Source organism: Rhinolophus hipposideros (assembly GCF_964194185.1).
Source record: "Rhinolophus hipposideros genome assembly, chromosome: 3".
Lineage (NCBI taxonomy): Eukaryota > Metazoa > Chordata > Mammalia > Chiroptera > Rhinolophidae > Rhinolophus > Rhinolophus hipposideros.
Genome location: NC_138049.1, coordinates 13,068,164 through 13,091,149, shown reverse-complemented (window position 1 = coordinate 13,091,149; position 22,986 = coordinate 13,068,164). Strand labels below are relative to the sequence as shown.

Genomic DNA, 22,986 nt, shown 5'->3' with positions numbered 1-22,986 from the left:
ATGAATAAATATTAGAGAAAGAAGTAAAATTATTGGTTTCCAAACACCACAAGGTGAGGTATTTGGTAAGAGTAAACCATGAACCATGGTGATTAGGTGTCCTTTTCATGTTCCCTCGCTCACATCCCTAAAGCAGGGTAAGACCTTACCTGAAAGGCTGTATGAACTTCTGAGATTTGTCTCTGCAGCTTCGTCTGATCAAAATGCTTTAACACATTGCTTGAGGTCACAAACTTCTGAACACTTTGACTGCCTTTTTCAATTTGTGTCATGCTTTTCTTACAGCTTTCTTGACAAGCTAACAGTTCCTACAGAGAAAGGAAACCACAACAATAGTATTTAAAAGAGAGAGAAAGAAAAGCCATAACTGTTAGAAAATAATGAGAACAGCATTATATAGTTTGGAGGCTTTTAACCATCAATAAGTAAAATCAAAATACAGAGAAGTGTTTCTTTTTGGAATTTTAAGCAATCATTGAAGTCGGGGGTTTTTACATAAGGCATTTAAGTGTCACTTTTTGTTGTTGTTGAGATTTTTAAATATTTCATGCCCATCTCATTAACATTACGAGAACGACAGAGCATCAGAATTGTTGTCTAGTGCCTGCATTTCCCCAACCAACAGGCCTGTAGTTTACTGAGTGATCAATAGTGAAGTCAGTCTACATATCAGCTTTTAATCTGACTAGATTTAACACCAATGCACTTTACATTAGGTCGGTGCAAAAGCAATTGTGGTTTAAAAGGTTAAAAATAATTGCAAAAACCGCAGTTACTTTTGCACCAACCTAATACTTTGCTGAGTCAGACACAGAAGATTATATATTATTTGTGTATCCTAAAATATACAGCATTTGAATTCCTAAGGTTCAGAAACTATCAACCTCATTAATAAATGATGGCCCCCAGATCCTATCCCAGGAGCAGCAGAACAATTGGCCTGGGAGGACTTGTAATTGTCACACATTTGCAGGATGAGAAGCAGTGGTGACATCGACCTTTTCACCTCTGATTCATAACCTAGCATCATAGCAATTTCTGCAGCTGACAGCATGGAAATTATCCGTCCCAACCCAGGACAGACAGTATTTTTTTTTACTTGAATTCACATCATTTGCATTGCAAAATCCTCAATTGCTTTGGAAAAATATTTCAAAAGGGCTCATTTGGATACCAGTTTTGATAATCTAAATGTAAATATTAAGAGCAGGGCTTTTGTTTTGTTTTGGCAAAACAGAATAAGGACATATTTTTTTTTCCTTATGAAGATTTAGGAGGTAAGAGTAACATAAAAATATATTATTAAATGACATTCATATTTATTATTAAAATATTAAATATCTTCATTGTAGAAGGATTCTTTGATAGCAATTTATAGCAATTGGGAATGTAAGAAATAGCACTATGAGTCAAAATGAAAAACAATCTTCATCCAATATGATCAGAACCCATTAGAATAGGGTTTGGTGGTTTAATCCTTGTGTCTTTTTAATCAATAATAATAATAATTGCTACCAGTTATAGAGCATATATCATGTGCTCTTATGTGCTAGTCACATAGGAGAACATCTAATGTAATCTCCACAACATGCTCTCAACTTAGGTATTACCATCTCCATTTTAAGGTGAAGAAATAAAAGCTAATCAAGGCGTTGTAATTGGTGATATCAGACCTAAGATCTGAACATCTGTGTGACTCACTTCAGATCCTCTCTGCTCTTTCTACTGAGTGATACTACCTTCCCTCCATGAATCTATTTCAGTTAATGCAGTGGCAAACTGCATTTTGCCCGTTAGTTTCAGCCTCCTCTGATGGGTTGGTTCATTTATAATAAACCAGCTGAATAAGTCAATTAGCTGCAACACTCAGTAGAAGGCTGTTCTGCATACAGCTACTCTAACTAAAAATGAGACAAATAAAAATGATTATCACTCCAAACACATTTCCAGAATTTTATGGTTGTGTAGAGGCAAAGGTCTCTAGAGGCAAAGAAAAGATCTCATAAAACACCGATTATAAACACTGGATAGAAATAGCATTCAATTACTTATTTTTATATATATCTAAATATATAAAATTTGAAATTATAAAATCTTTTATCTATATATAAACTTGATAGCTAGCTAGCTAGCTAGATAGATAGATACAATTTTTATTTTATCTGTAGTAGACAGGGCTTTCATCTTTGGACAAGATGTGTTTTTGTTTTGTGTTGCCAGTACAATGCATTCTGTTTCTTGTCCTAATGGGATTTCTACCACTGTAAGCACTTCCTCAGCCTTATTACACATGTTTTAAAAAAAACCTATGTCTCCTAAAAGGGACTTTTTCTTACCTGATGTTTTTGTTTAAAAAGAGCACTAGATTGTGCCTCATGCTCAAGAACTGCTATAATTTCATTGATTTTCCCAAGTGAGTCATAAAAGAACGTCATCTGCTTTTCTAATTCCTCCAATGGTACTGACAGTTGTTGAGACTCATAAAGAAGAGGGGAGTAACGTTCTTTGACCTTTAAAAATACAAAGACAATAAATAAATAAATAAATAAATAAATAACGATAATAATAAAAATACAAAGACAAAAATTCTATTAAAGGCCATGAAGTGCCACAAGCTCAGGACAGTGTCCACAGCTCTCAGAAACATTTTCTTTAGTGACACGGTCATTTTGTGCTTACAGATCTCCAAAGACATTCGTTGAATGATATGTCCTATGCATTGCTAAATTTTGATGTAAAAAACAATACTATTAGGTATACCACTGAGATAAATAAATGCCACAGCGTTTTCTAATGAAAATTCATCTCAGTCGTCCATAGCACTTCCCCATCTAAGTGATGTTGTTACGGAACCAGATTCCACTTCATCAAATTCCACTTTATAATCTGTGCCACCCATCTTCACTTCGACCTCGAAATCTGACATAAAACAGTTACGAATTACATTATCTGTACTAACCTGTGGCTTGCAACTTTATTTTCAAGACCTCTACTACTTGAAGTCTTCACTCCAGACGTACTTACAGACTTGTTGACTCATTCTTCCCCGACAGGCCTTGTGCTTGCCTACCTGCTCCCATCCCCACCGCAAGCTCCATACTTAAGTCCTCCCTATCGACATCATATTCATCCCGCCACTCATATCATATACCAGTTCATTCACAAAGATTCCTACACTAGGGGACATCTCCCTAGTCTAAACTAGCCAGCCCTCATCTTGTACTTGGCTTTCAAAAAATGGTGTTACTCTATACATATAAAGATATGTATTATCTTTGCTTTCAGGATGAGGCCAATGGCTCCTGGAGATTAAGGGACCCCTAACGTGTCTATCTGGTCACCTTTACGATCGATTCCAGGACCACACAGTTCTCCATGAACTTCCTGTCCCAATCATGTCACTTCAAATTGCTCCCAAAGTATTATGAAAACATTTGAGAACCGAAAAAAAGGAAATTGAGTTCTTGTTAGTAGATCATTCTTTTTTTTTCCCCCCTTAAATTGTAAATATTCTCATGCTCTCGGATACATTGCCAAAAGGAAGTTTCTGATCCATTGCAACAAGGTTTGGCTATCATTATTCTGAAGAAAATGAAGAGAATCTGCTAACATATATAAACATTAGTGTGCTTTATAAATCTTTCCTGGATACAGTAGAAAAACCTACCAAGATGCTATATCTGAAGCAACAGTAACAAAATGTGTCCAAGGGTGCAATTTGCTTTCTCAGACATCGCCCTAAATCATTATACCTGGTCTAGGCTAAGATGTGCAAGCCATTCAAGACATGGCTCTGAAAGCTTCTTGAAGGTTACCAAATTGGTAATGTTGACCTCGAATTGTGCCCAAGCTTTATAATCTTAACTTGAATGTTAAAATAAAAAGAATTAAAGATTAACATTCTAATATATGCCAGTTAGATAAATTTTCTCCTTGTTTTAAGCTTGATCTTAGCCAAAAGGCTAAGAAGCGATATTTTTTTCTCCTTTTTTTAATGACGTCTAAGTCTTCCTATTTTCACCTTTCTCATTTATTCATCTTTTTCATTAATTCTCCACTGCTGATTTCATATAAGTTATTCTCTTTTTATCTTTTTTCTCCTAATTAGCAGGTTTTTCTGCCTTCTCTTCCTGTTTCCCAATTCTTCGTTACAAATGTTTTCTATTCATTTATATAATCACTCCTTTCATTTAGCATGAATTAGTTACCCAATCTAAACGGGCTGTGCAAACAATACCATCTTCATAAATTTCAATTTTAGATAGATTAAAAAAAATCCCAGTGGAACTTTCAAAGGTCTTAAGGAAAATCCCTGCATAGAATAGAAAATGTTTATGGCTAATGTTCAATATTTGTTGAGTCCCCTGCACAAAAGTGGCATAAATATATATACCGGGGGTACCAAAACAATGTATACACATGACTTGTATTCATCTTTTGTTATTGGCATATATTGAGTATTACAGTTTTAATACAGTTTTTTTTTTCCTTTCTTCAAATGTGTATACGTTTTTATTTTGGCACCCTCTGTATTTTAAGTCTTTGGTGAGTTCCATGAGTTGAAGAAGGCAGAATTTCCACTGCTTTATGGCAATGCAAGCAGAAAATATCATAAATACTCTTAGAGTGAAGGCATATCAAGTAAAACTCAATAAAAGGGCACTGGGGAATTCTTTCTTATTTAAATATCTGTAGTCTTCCTACTCCCCTCTCCTCTTCTTCTACCTTGCTCTATGGTTCACCACTTTTAATTGGCCTCCTGTCTCCCTGAAGAGGCTTATCTTTCTGTTAAAATACAGCTACTAGTACGTCTAAATTAACAGAGGTAATACTTGGTATCAGGCCCCACAGTTTCATTTTTAAACTCGTGACAAAAGTTACTATGTCAAAATCCCAATAAGAAGCAGAAGCACGATCTGTTAATAAGCAAATGGGTGACAGAGGAAGTGTAAGGCCAGCAGAAGGCAGTGGTTTATTGTGCATTAAAGTATTTTCCCACCTTGGTTAGCTGCTCTTTGAGTCCAGACATGGTTGCAAACATTTCATTAGCTTCTTCTTGGGAGCTCTCTTTGGAAATGAGGTGTGCTGTCTTTGTGATTATCTTGTACTGAGCATCCATCACAGGAACCCTTTGCTCGATATCCTGCATTGGACAATTGAATCAGCTAAATTAATGCACAGTACATTTCCTTTGACTTTCAGGATTTTCCAGAAGGCTGGACAAAAATCAATGTGCAATGTATAAGATTTTATACGTATAATAATCTTTTGGAGATCCCAGTTGTTGCTTTCATCATTACTAATATATGTTGGTAATATCGTATCAATAAATAAAAGCTTTCCTTTAAAAGTAACCATAAATCTGTAAATTAGCATAAAGATAAACTGAAGTAATCTCTACATTTTTAACATATGTGTCAATATAGTATGTAAACATTATATCAGGTAAATGTTAACAATTTGGGGCAATTCCTCTGACTTTAAAAATCAAACAATCTACTTTGTCTTTAAACAGTAACATACTATCACTGCATAAAATTTATAAATTAGAGCTAATAGGATAAAAAAAATAAATTACTTAAAGTCCTCTCACACAGTGATAACCAGAACCACTATCCCCTCATTGTATCATTAATGTTTACTGTGCTTTTAAACCCATTTTTCATTTTTACGAAAAAAAGGATGACACTATTTTTGCTTATCTCACTTAATAGTATATTGGAAAAGTTTTCCCTGTCATTAAATATTCTTTCACTACTTCATTTTGAGAGCTGTAGTGTATTCAAAATATGTAAATAGCACCATTCACTTAGTAGATCCTTTATTGTTAGAGGTATTTAGGTAGAAGTGCTATCTATGGTCTCCTGTTTGCTCCCAGCGCTTTATAATTTGGTTGTAGAGAAAAAAAATATCTCTCCAAATTAAAAACAAACAAACAAAAACCAAACCACCATTTTGAAGTTACTTTATGGTCAACACTTATCATTAAAAAATTCAAATAGATTTTTCATTTGTTAACAATTTAAAAAAAATTTTGAGTTGTAAGTCAGGATATTCACACATGTCAAAAATGATGCCAGAGAGATATAGAAAGAGCTTTGCAATGACCTGAATAACTCACTGATCTTTACTTTCATAATAAAATAGGTTTCTCTCTTTATGGTCCAGAAATCACATCACCTCACCTCCAAATCTTGAACTAATAACTTGACATTAATAAAAGAGACTTCTAAAGGTTCAGAAAGTTTCCTATGGGCTTCAGTTGCAAAATCAGACAGGATAGTAATGCAGTCTGTGTATTCTTTCTTCATTCTGTCCATCTCATCAGCTCGAGCATACTGTTGAAAAAAGGGAGGAAGGCAACACTGAAAATCGTTAAGTCAAGATTCTGGGAGCCTGTAATTTTTACTTCTCCATACTCTCTGGAATTGTTATGTGGTAAGGAAGACTCTAATTCTCTATTCTTATTTTAGATACACTTAAAGTAAATCCAATTACTGTGAAAGGAAAAAAGGAACTAGCACAGAAGTGAAGAATTCAACTTGAAACGTGAAACGTTCCATATACATTGGACCCATGTGGCAATATGATCCTTAATCAAACTATACATTTCTGTAATGTCCCTCCATTTTAAATGGGAAAGATTAAAGGATCCAATATAAACATAACAGTTGTAAACACATCTGTACTCTGCCTTAATAAGCCTGGTGCTGTAATAATAAAGTGGTCTCTAAACCGACTATTTATCACATTTACAACACATGCACGTTCTAAGCATACATAGATTTGAAAGACATACTTGCTTGACTTCCATAAACAACTCCCTCCATCGCCCATTTAGCAGTAATAATTGCTGTTTAAGATCACGGGAAACCAGCTCATCACATGTTTCAATTAGAAAATTGCCAGCATCATTCATGGCAGTGTGTTGCTGTATCCAATGAGGCAAATTTCGGAAAAAATCCTGAACAATAAACAATGCACACTATTGTAAACCATAAACCAAATTATAAAGGATATGAAAAAGAGCAGACTAAGAGAAATATCTTTGTTCTAAAATATGTGCAAATTTTAAGGTAAACCTTAAATCTCTTTCAAAATGCTAATTGTTAACGAAGAGGTCCAAATATCTGAACTGGAAATGCTATGACTTTTTATAAGAACATCTATGCCATATCTTTTGCTGAAGACAAAACAAAACACAGACATTTTCTGTTATTCCTATTTTACAGGTGAAAAAACTGAATTTCTGTGAGCATATGGACTTGTCCATAATTTTCAGGCTAGTAAATACCAGTGCCAGAGTCATATAAAAGACATACTATTTCAGGAAAATATATAGCTTCCTTAAAGAAATTGTAAACAAACTTTTGACCTGTTACTTTTGATTTTAAAACCTGAATCTAGTACATTCAAGATAATTAACAATCATAGAGAAAAATCATCACAGGAAAATTTTTAAAAATTAAATATCTGGGCCAAGAATACTGAAAACAGTAACATCCTTCCTTGTGTTTTTTTTAAGGTTACACAGTGGGCAATGAAGCACTTTTCACCTGATTTCAAGTTAAGTGCATGTGTGTATGTGTACATACACCACAGTAAAAACCAGGGATAACAAAAGATAATTCAAAATCCACTTCATAAGCTATGTGTGGGAGGACTTCCTCCATAAATAGATGAGAACATTTCTGTTTCTGGCGGTTATGTTTCCTTGGATGAAATTAACACATTAAGATATCTACTAGGGTGCTGCTGGCCTAATCGGAAAAGCCAAAATCTGTATGGGTGTACAATTCTTGTCACTGCCAGCTACACAAGAATATTTAACCTAATGAAACATAAAACAGTAAGACATTTTTTAAAGTATACATCTAATTGTATTACACAATAACAGATGAAACAACCTTGGATGGCAAGCAGCAATTCTTATGTATGTACTATACTCCTTAATGGCAGCCCGGCATTTTAATATCTTTTACATATAAAAGGGAAAATGTCAGGCTCCTATTACGAAGTATATATACAGAAATCAGTCCATTTCATGTTATTTTCAATGTAAGTGACATTAAACAGTAACTTTTGCACAGAAACATACGTAACTGTAATGGGGGGAGGGGGTAAAATCTCTCCTACTCAGAACGACACTTTTGACGGAGAGTTGCTAAAATCCAAAAATGAACACCCAAAGAGACAAAAGTGTGGTGATCCATCTGTTCAACCGGTGAATGTCATTACACAGATTAAGTACTACGTTAGCCAAAGCTATTTTCTGCTTAAATTAGGAAATCCAGAGGCTAGTGCCTTGGACAAGCCCTTTCAAGCACCTACAGACTTTATTGTGAGTATAGCGCCCTCTGCTGCCCACTGGGTTTGGCCGTCCCTCCATCAGTTACTGTTCTGAATGCAAAATCAAACATGGAACCGGACAAGGAACTGTTCTAACATACTGTTATAAAACAGTGTATTTCTTAGTTTAAAATAATTTGATAACCTGAAAGTGCAACTTTTCAGGCAAACTCAGAATTCTTGAGTCAAATCTGCAAATATGTAACATTCCCTAGAGCGTTCACTATGCTGTGAAATTCTCTTATTTTTTTACCATTCCTATATTTTTATTTTTTGATTTTTTTAAATTAAGTTTATTGGGGTGACATTGCTTAGTAAAATTAAATGTACATGTGCTCATTTCCTTTTGAAGAAGGAATCTTACCTTTTTGGCATGTTCTGATTGATTTAGCATTTTTTCAGCATCCTCTAGCCAAGCCTGAAGACTAGCCACAGTATTTCCGTATCGATCCCAGTTAGCAATTACTTCTTCCAGCATGCTCCTCACACTTCTTACTTCTACTGAGAGGTTCCTCCACTGGGCAGTGGTTTCATTCATGAATTTCATCACATTCTCAGCTTCTTCCACTGAAACAGAGAAAACAAATTACAATCCTTATTTTACATTTTAAATCCACCATACCTTTTTTTCTAAGGCCTATCATTTTTTCTTTAGATTATAAACACAACAGATACAATGTTATAATTTCTTTCAGTTAGTGCTGGGAATACTTTTTATTCACAGGTATTTATAAAGATTAAAGATGATAATGTATTTAAAATTCCTGATAAATGGGATGCAATAAATGGCATATATTGTATTTTGCGGTGTATAATGCACCCTTTTTTGCCCAAATTTGTGAGGGAAAAATAAGGATGTGCATTAAAGTACATGGGTAGTACTAATTCCATTTCTCTGAACGTTTGGGCCAAATTTGTGGGTGCACGTTATACAAAGGAGCGTATTATACATGGCAAAATATGGATTTGTTTACATTTTATATACACTCAAATAGATGAACACATACATAGTATCAATCACGAATGCTATAGTTCATTGCAATTTATGAAATGAATGCTATTTTGCTCTCTTAGAAAATCATACACAGATATAGACACACACACACACACACACACACACACACACACACGAGTATGATTGTGCAGGTTAAGTATTGCACAATGTCAGTGGGAGTGAATCCAGTATGTATTCTCCAGGCCAATGGCATGATCACACAAAGATTCCGCAGAGAAAAAGTGATTCGATCATACAGAAACCTGTAGGTTCTACATTTTACTGTATTCAACACTGCAACAAATTATGTCATGAGTTTTACCTGAACCATCGGCTTTGACGTACATCTCAGCTGTGTCTTTCAAGATCTGGTATGTCACTTCATATTGCTCAAAGAACTTGCTGTTTTCTATAAAAGACTAGAAAAGGGGGAATGGTTAGAAGACAATAAATACTGCTTATGTAGAAATGCCAGTCAGTTTTCCTCAGTATGTGGTATGTTACCCAAATTTATGAAGCTCAACCTTGCTCTTCCTAAAAATATCAAATTCAATTGCCATAAATAACTTGATTATTCTGCAAACTGAATTGTTTCCACTTTTAATTCTAACTCACCCTTCAATTGAGAAAATATTCTATTTCTTCTCCACCCAAGGGTTTGTGTTTAGAAGTTTCTCCAAAGAACCTGGGCTAACATTTAGAAAGCACTAAATTTGGAAAAACACAATCAAGTATCCCACTGTGTTTTGTCAGTGTGATTCTGTTGCTCTTTGAACAGTAATCCTCGTGAATGATGGCTCTGGGAACGTCAGATTATAAATAAATGGCACACAGCACAAACACTTTCCTTAAAATACAGAGTAAGTACAAAAATGTTTACAAGTAGAAAAATGTTAAATAATCATACTTTGCAGGCATGTCCTCCATGATCTCCAGTTTCTATTTCCTAGTATAAAAACTACGGGTAAGATATGTCTATATGTATATTGAAATGTAATTTACATATGTAATAGGGTCGCTATCAGCAAATGGACACCGCAAACTTGAGAACACACAAAAAATTTTATTACTGTTAATTCCAAGAATTGTGAAATAACTCCTGTTTCAAAAATTATCCCTACTTCTCTAAAGTAGAAAATGAATGTAATTATTGGTAACGACATATCACCAAAAGCACTTTAATTTCTTTTAATGGCGTAATTCTTATGATTTGAACCCACTAAAACACTTGATAAGTGTTATTATTATAAAATGCAAAATGAGCCTTCAAAAACCAGCTAAAGTCCTGAATAAGGATGCTGATGAATGCTTGATATGGAGATGCAAAATTCTTGTGTGCAGATGCAAAATTATTCATATAGCAATGTCGTAGGAATCCCTCAATTTTATTAATAAATGTTCATCATATTTCAAGACAACATTTAAAATTTACATAATAATATATTTCATATCATTTTATGTGTATAAAACATTTACTTATATGTTAGCTATTTATTCTACAGGGAAATAGTGAGGAGAGAAAGCTGTTAGTTACCTGGAATGAGGGGTTCCATAATGAATACTTTATTCAGTAACTTTGATAGGCTTCATTATTTTTGTGTGAGGATAAAATAAGCCCGTAACAGTCTGGTCAATTCATTATTTAGTCTTATGGCCTACTCCGTTAACCTCGCTCTGCTCCCTAACTGGGGGCAGAGTAATTTAATGCAATTCAAATTTTCAGTAATTTAACCGAATAAGAAAGTCCTGATTCAATCAAAAATGGAAAATTATACCTAATGTTCAAGACAATGTAAGAAACTGAAGAGAGAAATATACCTGGGAAAGTTTTAAAAAATAATCTCCATGTAGTTTGGGCACAAATTTTAAGACACTAATGGCAGAAAACAATTGTGTCAAAGAAATAGGAAATAGTGCCTGTATGCAACGGAAAGGCTTAAATATGTTTTTGCTAGACTACTTTACAAATTAATGATAAATGAAGAAGAGAGAAAAGTTTATTTCCAAGTTTAATTTTTGGTCCAAGGGGAAATGGATGTTTTAAGAATATTATAAATACTGTAGGGATTCATTAAAGCATTTCTGAGCTTTTCTATGAGGTAAATGAGGCAATTAATTTTTAAAGGAAGACACCTTATCTTTGACTTTAATTTTTCATTGTTTCATTTATTTTGGTTCTTTTTAATGAATATTGAGTAAATCCACTTAGTGACATGAATTATTTTGTCTATTAGAATCACTTTAGCGGGAAGACTACTAAATCTCCTTTGGACTGTGAGCTATCTAGAGACAATCTCTCAGAATGAAAAGTAAACACAAATGCATGTTTAAAATAATAGTAACAGAATTAGTTTATTTCTTTCAAAATAAGACTTCCATTTGGCTATCAAGGTCAACAAATAAGCCATGTTAGTCAAAAGACTTTTAAAGTTGGTGGCACTTCAAGAAAAATAAGATACCCCTCTATACCACTAAATTCACAATCTCAATAGAAGAGACTGTATTTCTACTCTCACAAGATAAACATAGATGTTATAAATTAAAATCTCATCCATTTCACTTACAGGGAGTTAAAGCAGATAATTTAAGATTTTAAAAATCAACTTTGAGGAATGGTTTCATCAGAATTGCCTATGCACATTAATAAAACAATTACAAATAATAAACGTTTGTATCACTTATGTCACATTCACATAGCCCACGATTCCAAGAGCTCTTCTTTTCTTGTATGTGAAAAAAAAAAGAAAAATGAAAGGTGACCCTATTTCTTCCATAGTAAAATTGAAGGCTGTGCTCACTAGTATGGTCACATTGAGAACAATTCCGACAGTGAGAACCAATCAGGTTCTGATTTATATTACAGTATGTGACCTCGCAACACTAACACATGGCCTAAGTTAATGAAGCATTGTCCAAGAATTCCTCAAGTACTTATCAGCTATGTACCTGAACACCTTATACAAGAAGTAGTAGGAAGCATATTCTCTAATTCTCTAACACTTAAAGTATCTGTTTTTTTTTCAGATGTATAAATCAAATCGAGAATTCAGTCTAAGGAAAAGATGATCATGATACATCCTGAATATTACTTTGGTTATTAGATGATGTAGCAGCATATGGCTCATTACAATTTCTTTTTTTTTAGAAACCAAGGAAAAAGTTGCATTTAAGAAACTGATTTATGATTTCATTTGAAAGTGTTCACACTCTTTGAAATAGTCTGTTCTAAAGAAAGTGATTTACCCGAAAAATCCAAAAGGATGAGAGAGGCTCTATGGGGTGCAAGATAGGAGAAAAATAGTGTGTCAGTCTTTGCTCCTAAGAAAAGTCCCTATTATTCTATATTATTATTATTATTATTATTATTAACTAAGGAAAGATGAAGTCTTCTAGAAATTAAGTTACTTATAAAGTCACATGGGTTCTAAATAGCCATGATTCAAAACATTTCTCTGTGACTAGTGGCCAGGCTTCCTTAATCTCCTTCACCTCACCCTCCCCACCCTGATGCCATGCTGCCTAAAACAGAAATAATAGTAACTTATGGGGTACAGTATGGACATGGAAAATATTATCAAATATGGACCAACATTAAATGGAACTAACAAATTTATGTGAGCTACATTCTTTAATTCACTAAGCTACAACAGATCGCTTTAGTGATTTGGTCTTTTCAGTTTAAAAAAATAAATCATTTGTCACAGTTAATTTTGTCAGATGGTGAACTTCAGTACTTAAGAAGAAGGGCTTTTGAGTCAGAAAGATGTGGATTCAAACTGTGACCCCACTTCTTACCAACTGTGCCACAAGGAGCCTGTGACTGGAGCGCTCAAGGACTCCGTGGCCTCAGTGGAACACTGACAATACACAGCCCCCAGGGTCACCACTGAGATGAGCTCACACATGCAAAACACTTGGCACGTGGGAAACATTCAATATGCCACAGTTATCCAAACTATTAAACAAGAGATACCTTAAAACCCTTGTGGGAAAAGAAGCATGAATGATAAGTAGGTATTTTTTCACCAAGGGATAAGACTATTTAGGAAATGTTCATTAACACCTGCTATCTTTGTTGGGCAAGTAGCAATTTTACAAATAATTTTGATCTAAGAAGCAGTTTAAAATTAACGGTTTGGTGAACTTCTCTTTACTTTACGGAGTAGGCAGAAAGTACTGCTTTTTTATCAGTAGTAACGACTCTCTATGTACATATCCTTTATTTGAGAAGTTTAAAGTGAATTACTAATATCATTGTGTTGGAACATTAACCTGGCGCAACAGTCCCATTAGGCATTTCCATCTGATTGGCCGTCCTTAAATAGCAAGAACAAAGACGGATCCTGCATAATTACCTACTGAGCTCAGAGTGTATCATTTGATATGACTAAGCCCCCAAATATAAATTCATATTTGTATTCAATATTTAAAAGACTAATTGAACTTGAACTTGTAATTACTTGAATTTAAAAAAAACGGAGTTTTCATTACTTTCCAAAATAATTAAAAATGAATAAGGGGCCATATAACAGACTTCACATTTTTGGACAATTGTTTCTGAGACAATTGTAGTAAATCTAGAGAAAGATTTTATTGTAAACCTGTTAATTTTTTTTTCAAATGCATGTTATTCATTTATCACTTAGAAAATAAAATTAAAATGTAGCAAAATATATTGTGGTTCTAGGATGCTTCAGTAGAGACATGGTCTCAATAAGTGTTCTTTCATACCCGTTACAAAGTCACTGTGACTAGTCAGGTCACAGTGGGCTTAGATTTTAAATTCATTAATTTATCATTTAGAATTTGTGATTAAACATAAATGGAACAATACAAAACTGAGATGCCCTATTAACAGTGATTTTGCAAGTAAATTTGTATTGCTAATACATTTTGGGGAGATGAATGTTTAAGTAAGAGAAATAAACTCTCTTTAATAATTATAATTTCCTGATTATACATAAATTAAAACTGCTACTTACAGAACAACTTCATTAATATTAATCCATTCATTAATACAGGCTACTATTCTATGTACATATGTACATAGATAGATAGATAGATAGCCCACAATAAAAGATAATCTTTAAAAATTAAATTGGTAGAGAGGTTTATAGTCAAAATTTTACTTTTCCTAGATGCACATAAAAATCAATGAAGCTCAGGGGAAAGCCATAAAAAAGACATGCTGGACCTAAGCTAAAAAACAGTTTAGGACAATTCAATTCTCCATTGTCCTAAACTACTCATGATTGGATTTTAGAAGACATGAAGATAATGTTGAAGCATATTAACTCTGTTTCCATGGTGAGCTCACAATCACAGTCATGGGCATGTACAATGCAAAAACTTTGGTTTTAAGCAATAAAGTCAATCTCAGTGGTTCAGTATGATTCATGCAGTGAAACCTCCTATACTTCCAAAGAATGCAAGTGCATATTTCAGATTGTTGTGGAAAGCTCACAAACATATCAAATCATTTAACACACTGGCCCCTTCATGTTTAAATTCAAGATTAAAATACCAGTGTCAAATCAACTAGTAGGTGTTAAAGGCTAAACCTAAGGGTCCCCTCATCTCTAGGAAGGCACCTGGGAGACTTACAATGTAGCTTTGCAGAAGCAGCTCCACAGACTCTCTCCTCCCGTACTTGATGATCCAAGACTTCAGCTTTGATTCTGCAAGAACCAGCAGTGAGAGCAGACGGTACTTTAATTCCAGAAATTCCATTTTCATTAAGTGTAGTTCTGACGTGGAGGACACAAAATGAAACCTAGAAATAAAACACAAAGTTTCCAGAATGTAACTAATAGTAACAGAACGGTGCTTACTTAACCTGTTACACGTCAGTGTTAAATAGGATGCAGGTACCAGGTCTTCTCAACTCGGACTGATCAGTCACTATCTGGAGAGCCAATTCCTTTTCTAGCTCTGGGTTTAAAGGCAAATCATGATTGACTGAAGTCTTTGATTGAGTTCTTTCTCCTGCCAACACATCTCTCATCTGTTTCTTTTATAAGCTGTTTTTGAAATATTACATAATGTTCCTCACAGTGCTGAATAAAAACACAGCCTCTGAAGAAACCATTTCTGTGATTTCCCGGCTCTGGGTACATTCAGGTTTACTCTTTTTAATTAATACTATATTAGAATGTTGGCATTCTTAAGCCTATGCTACGGGAGCCCAGTTTTATTGTACCAAATGTAAGCCTTTCTGTAAAAAGAAAAAAAGAAAAAAAAATAGAATCAATTCATTAAAAAGAAAAGAAATGGAAAAAGCATCCACGGAGCATTTTAAAAAGAGACTTCATTTAAAAACAGCTATTCTCTTACCTCTCGGCCATGTCTTCTAATTGATCAGGTGGCACTGGGATCCCGTTGACAGACCTGGTCCGATAGATTTCATGGAAGGCTCTTTTGTGGGCATCTGTGTTTTGAAGCAGATCCTAAGATACAATTTAAAAAAAAAATGAGGAAACATATTCACAGGAGGCTAAGAAGCATAATTTTCAGCCTGTTACCGATGAGTCAATGTATTCCACAATTTTATCCTGCTGCCACATCCATATGCAGTTTGGTGACTATCAAAAGCCTGTACCTTGTACAGGAGCCCTGTGCTAGAGCCACATCTAATAATTATGGCATCTTTAAACACACATGACACTTGCACAGCAATGCATTCACACATTTTAAAGGTACATACATGGTCCAAAGGAAAATGCAATTACGGCTATAAAATGATTTGGTATTTCTCTCTTTCCTTGAATTTTAGATATGCTGATTTTTAAAAGCTTAAAACTAAGCATAACTAATTTAACCCTTTAATGGTAAAATATTAGACTCTTTTTGTTTTGAATGCACGCAAGCTAGCATAGCGATATTTGTTTGTCGTCCAAAGTAAGTCAATTATATTACAATAAATTAAGAGAATACCCTTATGGTTAGAACATTTCAATCAAGCACAGGGAAGGTCCCAAAGATATCATGTGTGATGTTTATAAATATTCTTTGTAGGCTACATAGAGCTCCATAATTTAGTTAGATTCACTTGAATCTAACTAAATTATGAATTTAGTTAGATTCATTTGAATCTCCCTTGATTTGTTTTCTGAGCTTTTCACTGTCAACAGACTTATTTATATAAAGACTTACATGAATATCACAAGTCCTAGCCAATTTCTCACATAGAAACAAAGAAAGAGAGAAGCGAGAGGAGATTCCTGCCATATTTTCTACAGTTTAATTTGCTTCTAATAGCAGGATCCGTACTTGACACTTGCTAACAAGTAAGACACATTAGCCCACCAGAATGATACATTTAAATTAATATTGTTTCTCTCACACCAAGATTTAGTGGATTAATTGGAGAAAATAGAAGCAAAAAACAGCCTACAGCTGTAAGAGAAACACTTGATGGGGGGGGGGTTAGGAAATGAAGGTGCTCATAAATTAAAATGTTCGAGGCATATGTATTTGCTCATGTAAGTAAAATTAATTTGGGTGGGATTAATCTTTGCATTGTAGAAAAAGCCAGGGCCAAACCATTTATATCCTGATACATTTTACTATGAACTATGCTTTGAGCTGCTTTTAATCTCGAAGTAACTGCACAGATATTCACAAGCTTCTCTTGCCCGGAAAGAGGGCACTACAGGCAGCCAAGCTGGTTAAGAGGACGGAGGACTCTCCTAGAGCAGCTACTGACTGTGAGTGTTTTAGTTGTTCTCTCTCTCCTTTATATCATCCAGACACATTTCTACAGCAAATGATCTTGGCTGGGACTCCTCCAAGGGACTGCAGAGCCAACTAGGGCTACCACCACACCCAGCTCTCATGTGCTGCGTGTGACTGTGTTACTGTATGGGTGGCGATGTGTGCCTGTACTGGAACACCCAAATGTTCAGCTGCCTTCTAAGAAGCTTTCCCTATTGTACTTTTAAGTATCTACTTCATTGAAAAGATCCTGACAAGATATCACAACAAACAAAAACGGTTTCAAACATGTGATGAAAGAAACTACAGCTGGCATGACGTCGCTAGGTTCTCTGGAAAGACCGTCTCAATGTACAATACCCAGACGCTGAGCACAGCATATGACTTGAATTCACTGGGGAGCTCATGGGAAGTCAGTGAAATCTCTTAAGTCTCCCGTTCAGGACCCTGAACCGAATCACAGAGCTGTGAGCAAAAACAAATTGAAAACGCTGATCGTTCCAAGCAAGTACCTAAAGCTTTGCTGCAGGAGATTTTGTCTTGGAACTTGAATAAGGTGCGAACACTGAAACGGGAACTCCTACCTTTAGTCAGAACCCTCAAAGAGGGCTGGTGTGGGCCTGCTTGGTAGCAAATGTAAATACAGGGGGAGGAAAGCAAAAATCGCCAAGCACACGAAACAAGTCACTATTTGTGAGAATCAGCAGAAACAACAAATGTATACTGTTAGAAAAATACAAAAAAAATAAAAAATAAAAAATAAAAATAAAAAAAAAGAAAAATACGAGTAATTTAATACTTGACAACAACAGTTTGCTTGTCAGGAAGAGAATGTTAAAGGTTAAAGTGTTAATTCTTTATATTGATTAAGAGGAGGGGAAGATATGGCTTAACTTTCAATTTTGTTAAGAATCTATAGCATAATTCCAAGGGCAAACATACTATTAAACTAGAGTTTATAATATTAAGACAAGTAGAGGGTAAAACATAGAATAAGAAAAATAGGCGAGTAAATGAACAAACAAACAAAAACCCTTCAGTCAACTTATAAATAGCAAGAAGGTAGGGGAGGGGGTGGTGAAGGAAGTCGAGTAAATAGGGAGCATAGTCAGACAGTAGCAAAAAATTCAACTTTATCAATAATTATAAATAAATGTGGATACACTATAAATCCACTAGTTAAAAGGCAGAGATTGTCAGATAAAACAGATAAAACAGAACCAAATAAAACATGACCATCTGCTTCTTACAAGAGATACATCTACACATTAAGAACATACATAGGTTGAAATGAATAGAATAGAAAACAACATGCCCGGCAAATACTAATCAAAGGAAGCTAGGATAAGTATATTGGTATTAGATTTCATAACAGAAATCATTGTAAGTTAACTGCTTAAGATGAAACTTTCAATTTACTGGAAGATATATTAATTCTGAACTTGAACATACCTGGTAAGCGTATAAATATATAAAGCAAAACTTAGGAAACTACAAGGAGAAACTGACAAATCTGCGTGGCTGTTGGAGTTAACAGCATACCCCACTCTTCTAGGGACTAAGATGGACCAAAGGGGACAATTGGGATAGCAGGTTATGGGTGAGGGAGGAAGCAGAAGGGAAAGGGCTGCTCATCTGTGGGCCTCATGGGTCTTTGTAAGAATTTTTGGTGTTTATTTTGAGTAGATGGAAGCCAGTTGGGAGTTTTGAGTAGAGAGATGAAATGAACTGAACTGCATTTTAAAAAGATCATTAGCCATTCTACTGAAAATACCTTATCCTGATATACTGCTGCCTTTTGTTTCTAAGACAGCACAGTAGCTGGATTCCTGCCTACTTCATTGACTGTTCTTTCTCAGGGTCTTTGGCTGGTTCATCTTTATTCTTTGATCTCTTAATATTGGGTTCCCTCGGGGCTCAGTTCTGATCCTTTTCTCTTCTCTGTCTATCCTTCCTTGTTGAATTTCTCTAGTCTTAGAGATTTAAACATCCCTGTATATGCCAATGATTCTGAATATTTATCTCCAGCTTATCCTCTTGTCCTGAGCTCCTGTTTCTTTTCTTCTAGTCCCACGTCGTATTCCACTTGAATGCGAAAAAGTCTCATTCCCCAACTGAACCTCTGATCTTTCCCCCCAAACTTGCTTCATTGTTTCTCCTTGTGAAAACTCCATTTTCTAGTTGTTTAGTCCAAAAATCAGTGTCATGTATGATTCCCCTTCCTTCACAATCAATACCTAATGCTGAAAATTCTCTTTGCTCTGTCCTCAAAATATATTCAGAATCTGACCATTTCCCCTCATCTATACGACTCCCACACTGATTCTAGCTAGTCTACCTGGATTACTGAGACTATTGAGGCTGGTTCACTGGCTCCTACCCTTCTTTCCCTAACGCCATCTATTCTCACACAGCAGCCAGAGTGATACTGTTGAAAAAGTGATAATACCATTCCTCTGGTAAGAAAGTGGATGGCCAAAGATGATTAGGACATGACAGAGAAAATCAACAATGCCAAAAGTGCAATTAAGGGAAGTGAGAAGGTACAATGAAACAATATTAGGTAAAACTAGGGGCTTTACTATTTAGGCACAGAAAAATTACCAAAAAATAGAGTATTTTGAACAATTTTATATTTTATGCCAATGATTTTGAAAACTTAGTAAAGTGGACAAATTCTTAGAAAGTACGAATGGAGAATACTGGCCCAATTAAAAATTTGGAAGGCTGAATATTTCTAAAACCATTTTTAGGAGCTAGGGATACAAGAGTCAAAAAACAAACATAACCCTTCCTCTTACAAAGGTGACATAACAGTGCAGGATACCAAGCAATAAATACAATAAATAACTAAAATAGCAGTTAAGATGAAGATAAATGCTAAAGAGAAAAATTGAACAGAGAAGGGGGTAAGGAGTTGTAATTTTAAAGACATGACCAAGAAAGTGTTGGCTAAGAGGTAACATTTCAATAAAGGTTCAAAGGAAATGAAGAATAATATAATGGGAATATCAGTGGGAGAATATTTCAGGTCAAGGGGAGAGAACATTCCAGAATGATGGCACAGACAATGGCCTTGAGGTGGGAATATGCTTATTTGATGTCATCTTTTCAGGAAGGTTTCATTGATTACCCTACTCAAATTGCAACACCACCTAATACTTCCTGTCCTTTTACTTTCTGATCTAACATTTATTTATTATGTTTATTATTTCTCATCATCCTCCTTCCACTAGAAGATAAGTGACCTAAGAGTAGGGATTTTTTTGTCTGTTTTGCTTATAAGGTGCATCACAAATGCCTAGGACATCGCTTTGCACATAGAAATCACATAATAAATATTTGTAGAACAACTAGAAAGGTGTAGCTAGAGGAGTAGAAAGAAAACTAGGAAACCAAATAAAGAAAGTGTTTCAAGGATGAAAGAATAACTATGCAAAATGATTCTGATGGGGGATGTAAGATGAGAACTGAGAGAGGGTCAAGGAGAACCCTCCTTGAGATGGAAAGCATGGCTAAAGAACACTTCATTGGAACAGTTCTAGAAAGAATGGGAGAGGAGAATTTTGAAACCAAAATGAAGCATAGACAACTCCTTCAAAGAGCTTTGCTGTTGTAAAAGGAAAGGGGAAAGTTGGACAGTAGCTGGAAGGGAAGCATGGTTAAGAAAGAGACTTTTTTTAAAATGAGAGAAATAACAGCATACTTAACGTGGAGGGGGAAAATCCAGCAAAAAGAGAGAGAGAAAAAACAAAAACAGAAAACAATAAAGAATGGAAGAACTATAGAAATTGTCTCCTGGAAAAGAGATGGGAGGACGGCATCTAGTGCACATGTGGAGGGGTTGGCCTTCCCTCGGAGCACAGATGGTTCACCCATAGTAACAGAAGTGAAGACGGAGTATGCAGGCACAGATGCATGTATGTGGGTTGATGTGGTCGTGGGAGCTTGTGGAAATTCTTTTCTCAGAGAAATAGGAAGCAGTGCCATCAGCTAAGAGTAAGGTTGGGGGAGGAGGTGTGGAAGGATTGAAGAGACAAGGTAGGAAATAGTTGTCCCCAAGATGGAGAGAGAATGGGGCTGGGAAAAGCCTTTGGAGTGTCAGGCTGCATTAAGGGCCCACTTGGGTTAGTCACTGTGCCTGGGAGAGTGTTTTTCTCTAGCCACAGTCAGCTATATGTGTGTGGGCAGGAAGTAGGCAGAGAGTTGGCTTTAACTAGGGTTGTGTTTTAGCCAGGAGAGTAGAACAGAGAGAGACCTGGACAAGGTGGTGAGGGTATATAGACAAAGGGTGCTTTTAAGGACTGAGTATTGAATTTAAGCAAAATACGAAGGGAACTGATGGCAGGAACAGGATACAAAGCAGTAAAATGGCCATAGGATCAATGGATCACAGGGCACAGAGGAAATTAAGACTTGGCAATGGGGCAAGTTTTTCCTGGCCAGAGGTGCTTGAAGAAGAGATTGTGGTGGGGTTTCAGTTCCTGGTGATGACAAGTTCTGGTCTTTGCCTTTGCAGTTAGTGGCTAGGGTGGGGTAAAGAACAGGATCATTGGGAGAAAGGAGGTCAAGAAACTGAGAGGCCAAGAAAATGGAAAGATCATCTATGGATTAGGGAAGGTATTAAGAATAATGGCATGTGTTGTCATCCAGGAAATAAAATCTCCAGGAAAGGAAGGAAAGTGACCTAGGTAAGGTGGATGACTGCCGTAAGGATGGGTAGTCTGATGACTATTCTCATTATTCCTTCAGACTGACAAACTTACTTTGTCAAAGCAATACTACAAGGAGGTTAAATCACTCTACATGTATTATATGCACAGTTTTGTGGGCACAGTTGAAGTTTGGTGCTTAAAACAACCTGGATTATCAGCTATGGGACCTTTGGCAAGCCAGATAACCTTTTTGTGCCTGAAGTTTACTTATTTGCAAAATGAGAGTAATAATACCTATTTCACACCCTGAATGTTATGTGCTTAGCAAAATTAAGTACTTAGGACTGAAACATGGCTAAAATCTCAATTATAGTTAGCTATGATTATTGCTATCTTTCTGGATACTGAGCATTAAGGTATCTGAAAAATAGAAGAGATAATAGAGGGGCACTTTGTTTTCCAGAATAAGTATGCTTCCACATACATGTAAATTAATTAAAAAAATAAATAGTAAAAAAGAACCACTCATAAAGTGAACTCCTTGAAAAATTGTATTTTAAAAGTTATCTGAATTCAATTTTCAAAAACTGCTTATGTACTAAGTAATGAAAAATTGTCATGTGTTATATTTTAAAAAAAGATGTAAAGAATGCAGAAAATCAAGAATTCTAGGTCTTGGTAGTATATTTAAGTTTTCATGGCACACACTATAATTACTTTTAGATTGGGATGGAGAGATAATATTCTCAAACATTCTTGCTCATGTATTAATGATTCCTATATTACACTTTTATCAGCTGTTTGCATTTTCAAGTGAACACAATATACCAGAGCAGAGCAACGGATACCAAACAGATGGGCTGATTTTTCTGCTATTGAGGAAACCTAGAATTTTAGTTATCTTAACCATCATTCAAATTTCTCACATCTCCAAACCTTAGCTTCTTATAGGCAACTAATAAATATATTTTGAATGAATGAGAATTGGTCTTATCATTGACAATTGCACAGTTTTATGACTCTACTACTTTAAGTCCTGGTGCCCAGACCTCCTAAAAGTTTCTACCTAGTAAAAAGATCATTCTGGAGATTTGCCTTGAATCTTAGCCCCTGCCTGCCTTTGCTCACTCCCTGTGGTCTCCTCATCGTATTCCCTAGCTCTTAGTACAGTCCTTTCTGGTTTTCAGTCTCAGATAACCATCGTCTCTGACTCCTACCCCTTTCCTCTCCCCGCGCCACTTCATTTCTGGCTTTTATGGTTGTTTACTGCACTTT

At 35.3% G+C, this 22,986-nt stretch overlaps 1 protein-coding gene across 16 annotated transcripts in view; it reads right to left on the bottom strand.

The window, feature by feature from the left end:
* SYNE1 (spectrin repeat containing nuclear envelope protein 1) overlaps positions 1 to 22,986 on the bottom strand; it is a gene marked incomplete at its 5' end in the record, with an annotated part of 420,585 nt that overhangs the window by 274,023 nt on the left and 123,576 nt on the right. For 14 of the 16 annotated variants that reach the window (XM_081044694.1, XM_081044699.1, XM_081044700.1 and 11 more), the window contains 9 exons: positions 150 to 308; positions 2,337 to 2,510; positions 5,000 to 5,143; positions 6,186 to 6,338; positions 6,800 to 6,964; positions 8,714 to 8,916; positions 9,666 to 9,762; positions 14,948 to 15,116; positions 15,677 to 15,789. In XM_081044694.1, coding sequence (XP_080900820.1) covers positions 150 to 308; positions 2,337 to 2,510; positions 5,000 to 5,143; positions 6,186 to 6,338; positions 6,800 to 6,964; positions 8,714 to 8,916; positions 9,666 to 9,762; positions 14,948 to 15,116; positions 15,677 to 15,789 — 1,377 coding nt within the window. Of the gene's footprint in view, positions 1 to 149; positions 309 to 2,336; positions 2,511 to 4,999; positions 5,144 to 6,185; positions 6,339 to 6,799; positions 6,965 to 8,713; positions 8,917 to 9,665; positions 9,763 to 14,947; positions 15,117 to 15,174; positions 15,337 to 15,676; positions 15,790 to 22,986 lie in introns of those variants that run through there. The other 2 variants (XM_081044689.1, XM_081044690.1) reach the window with 2 other exon arrangements.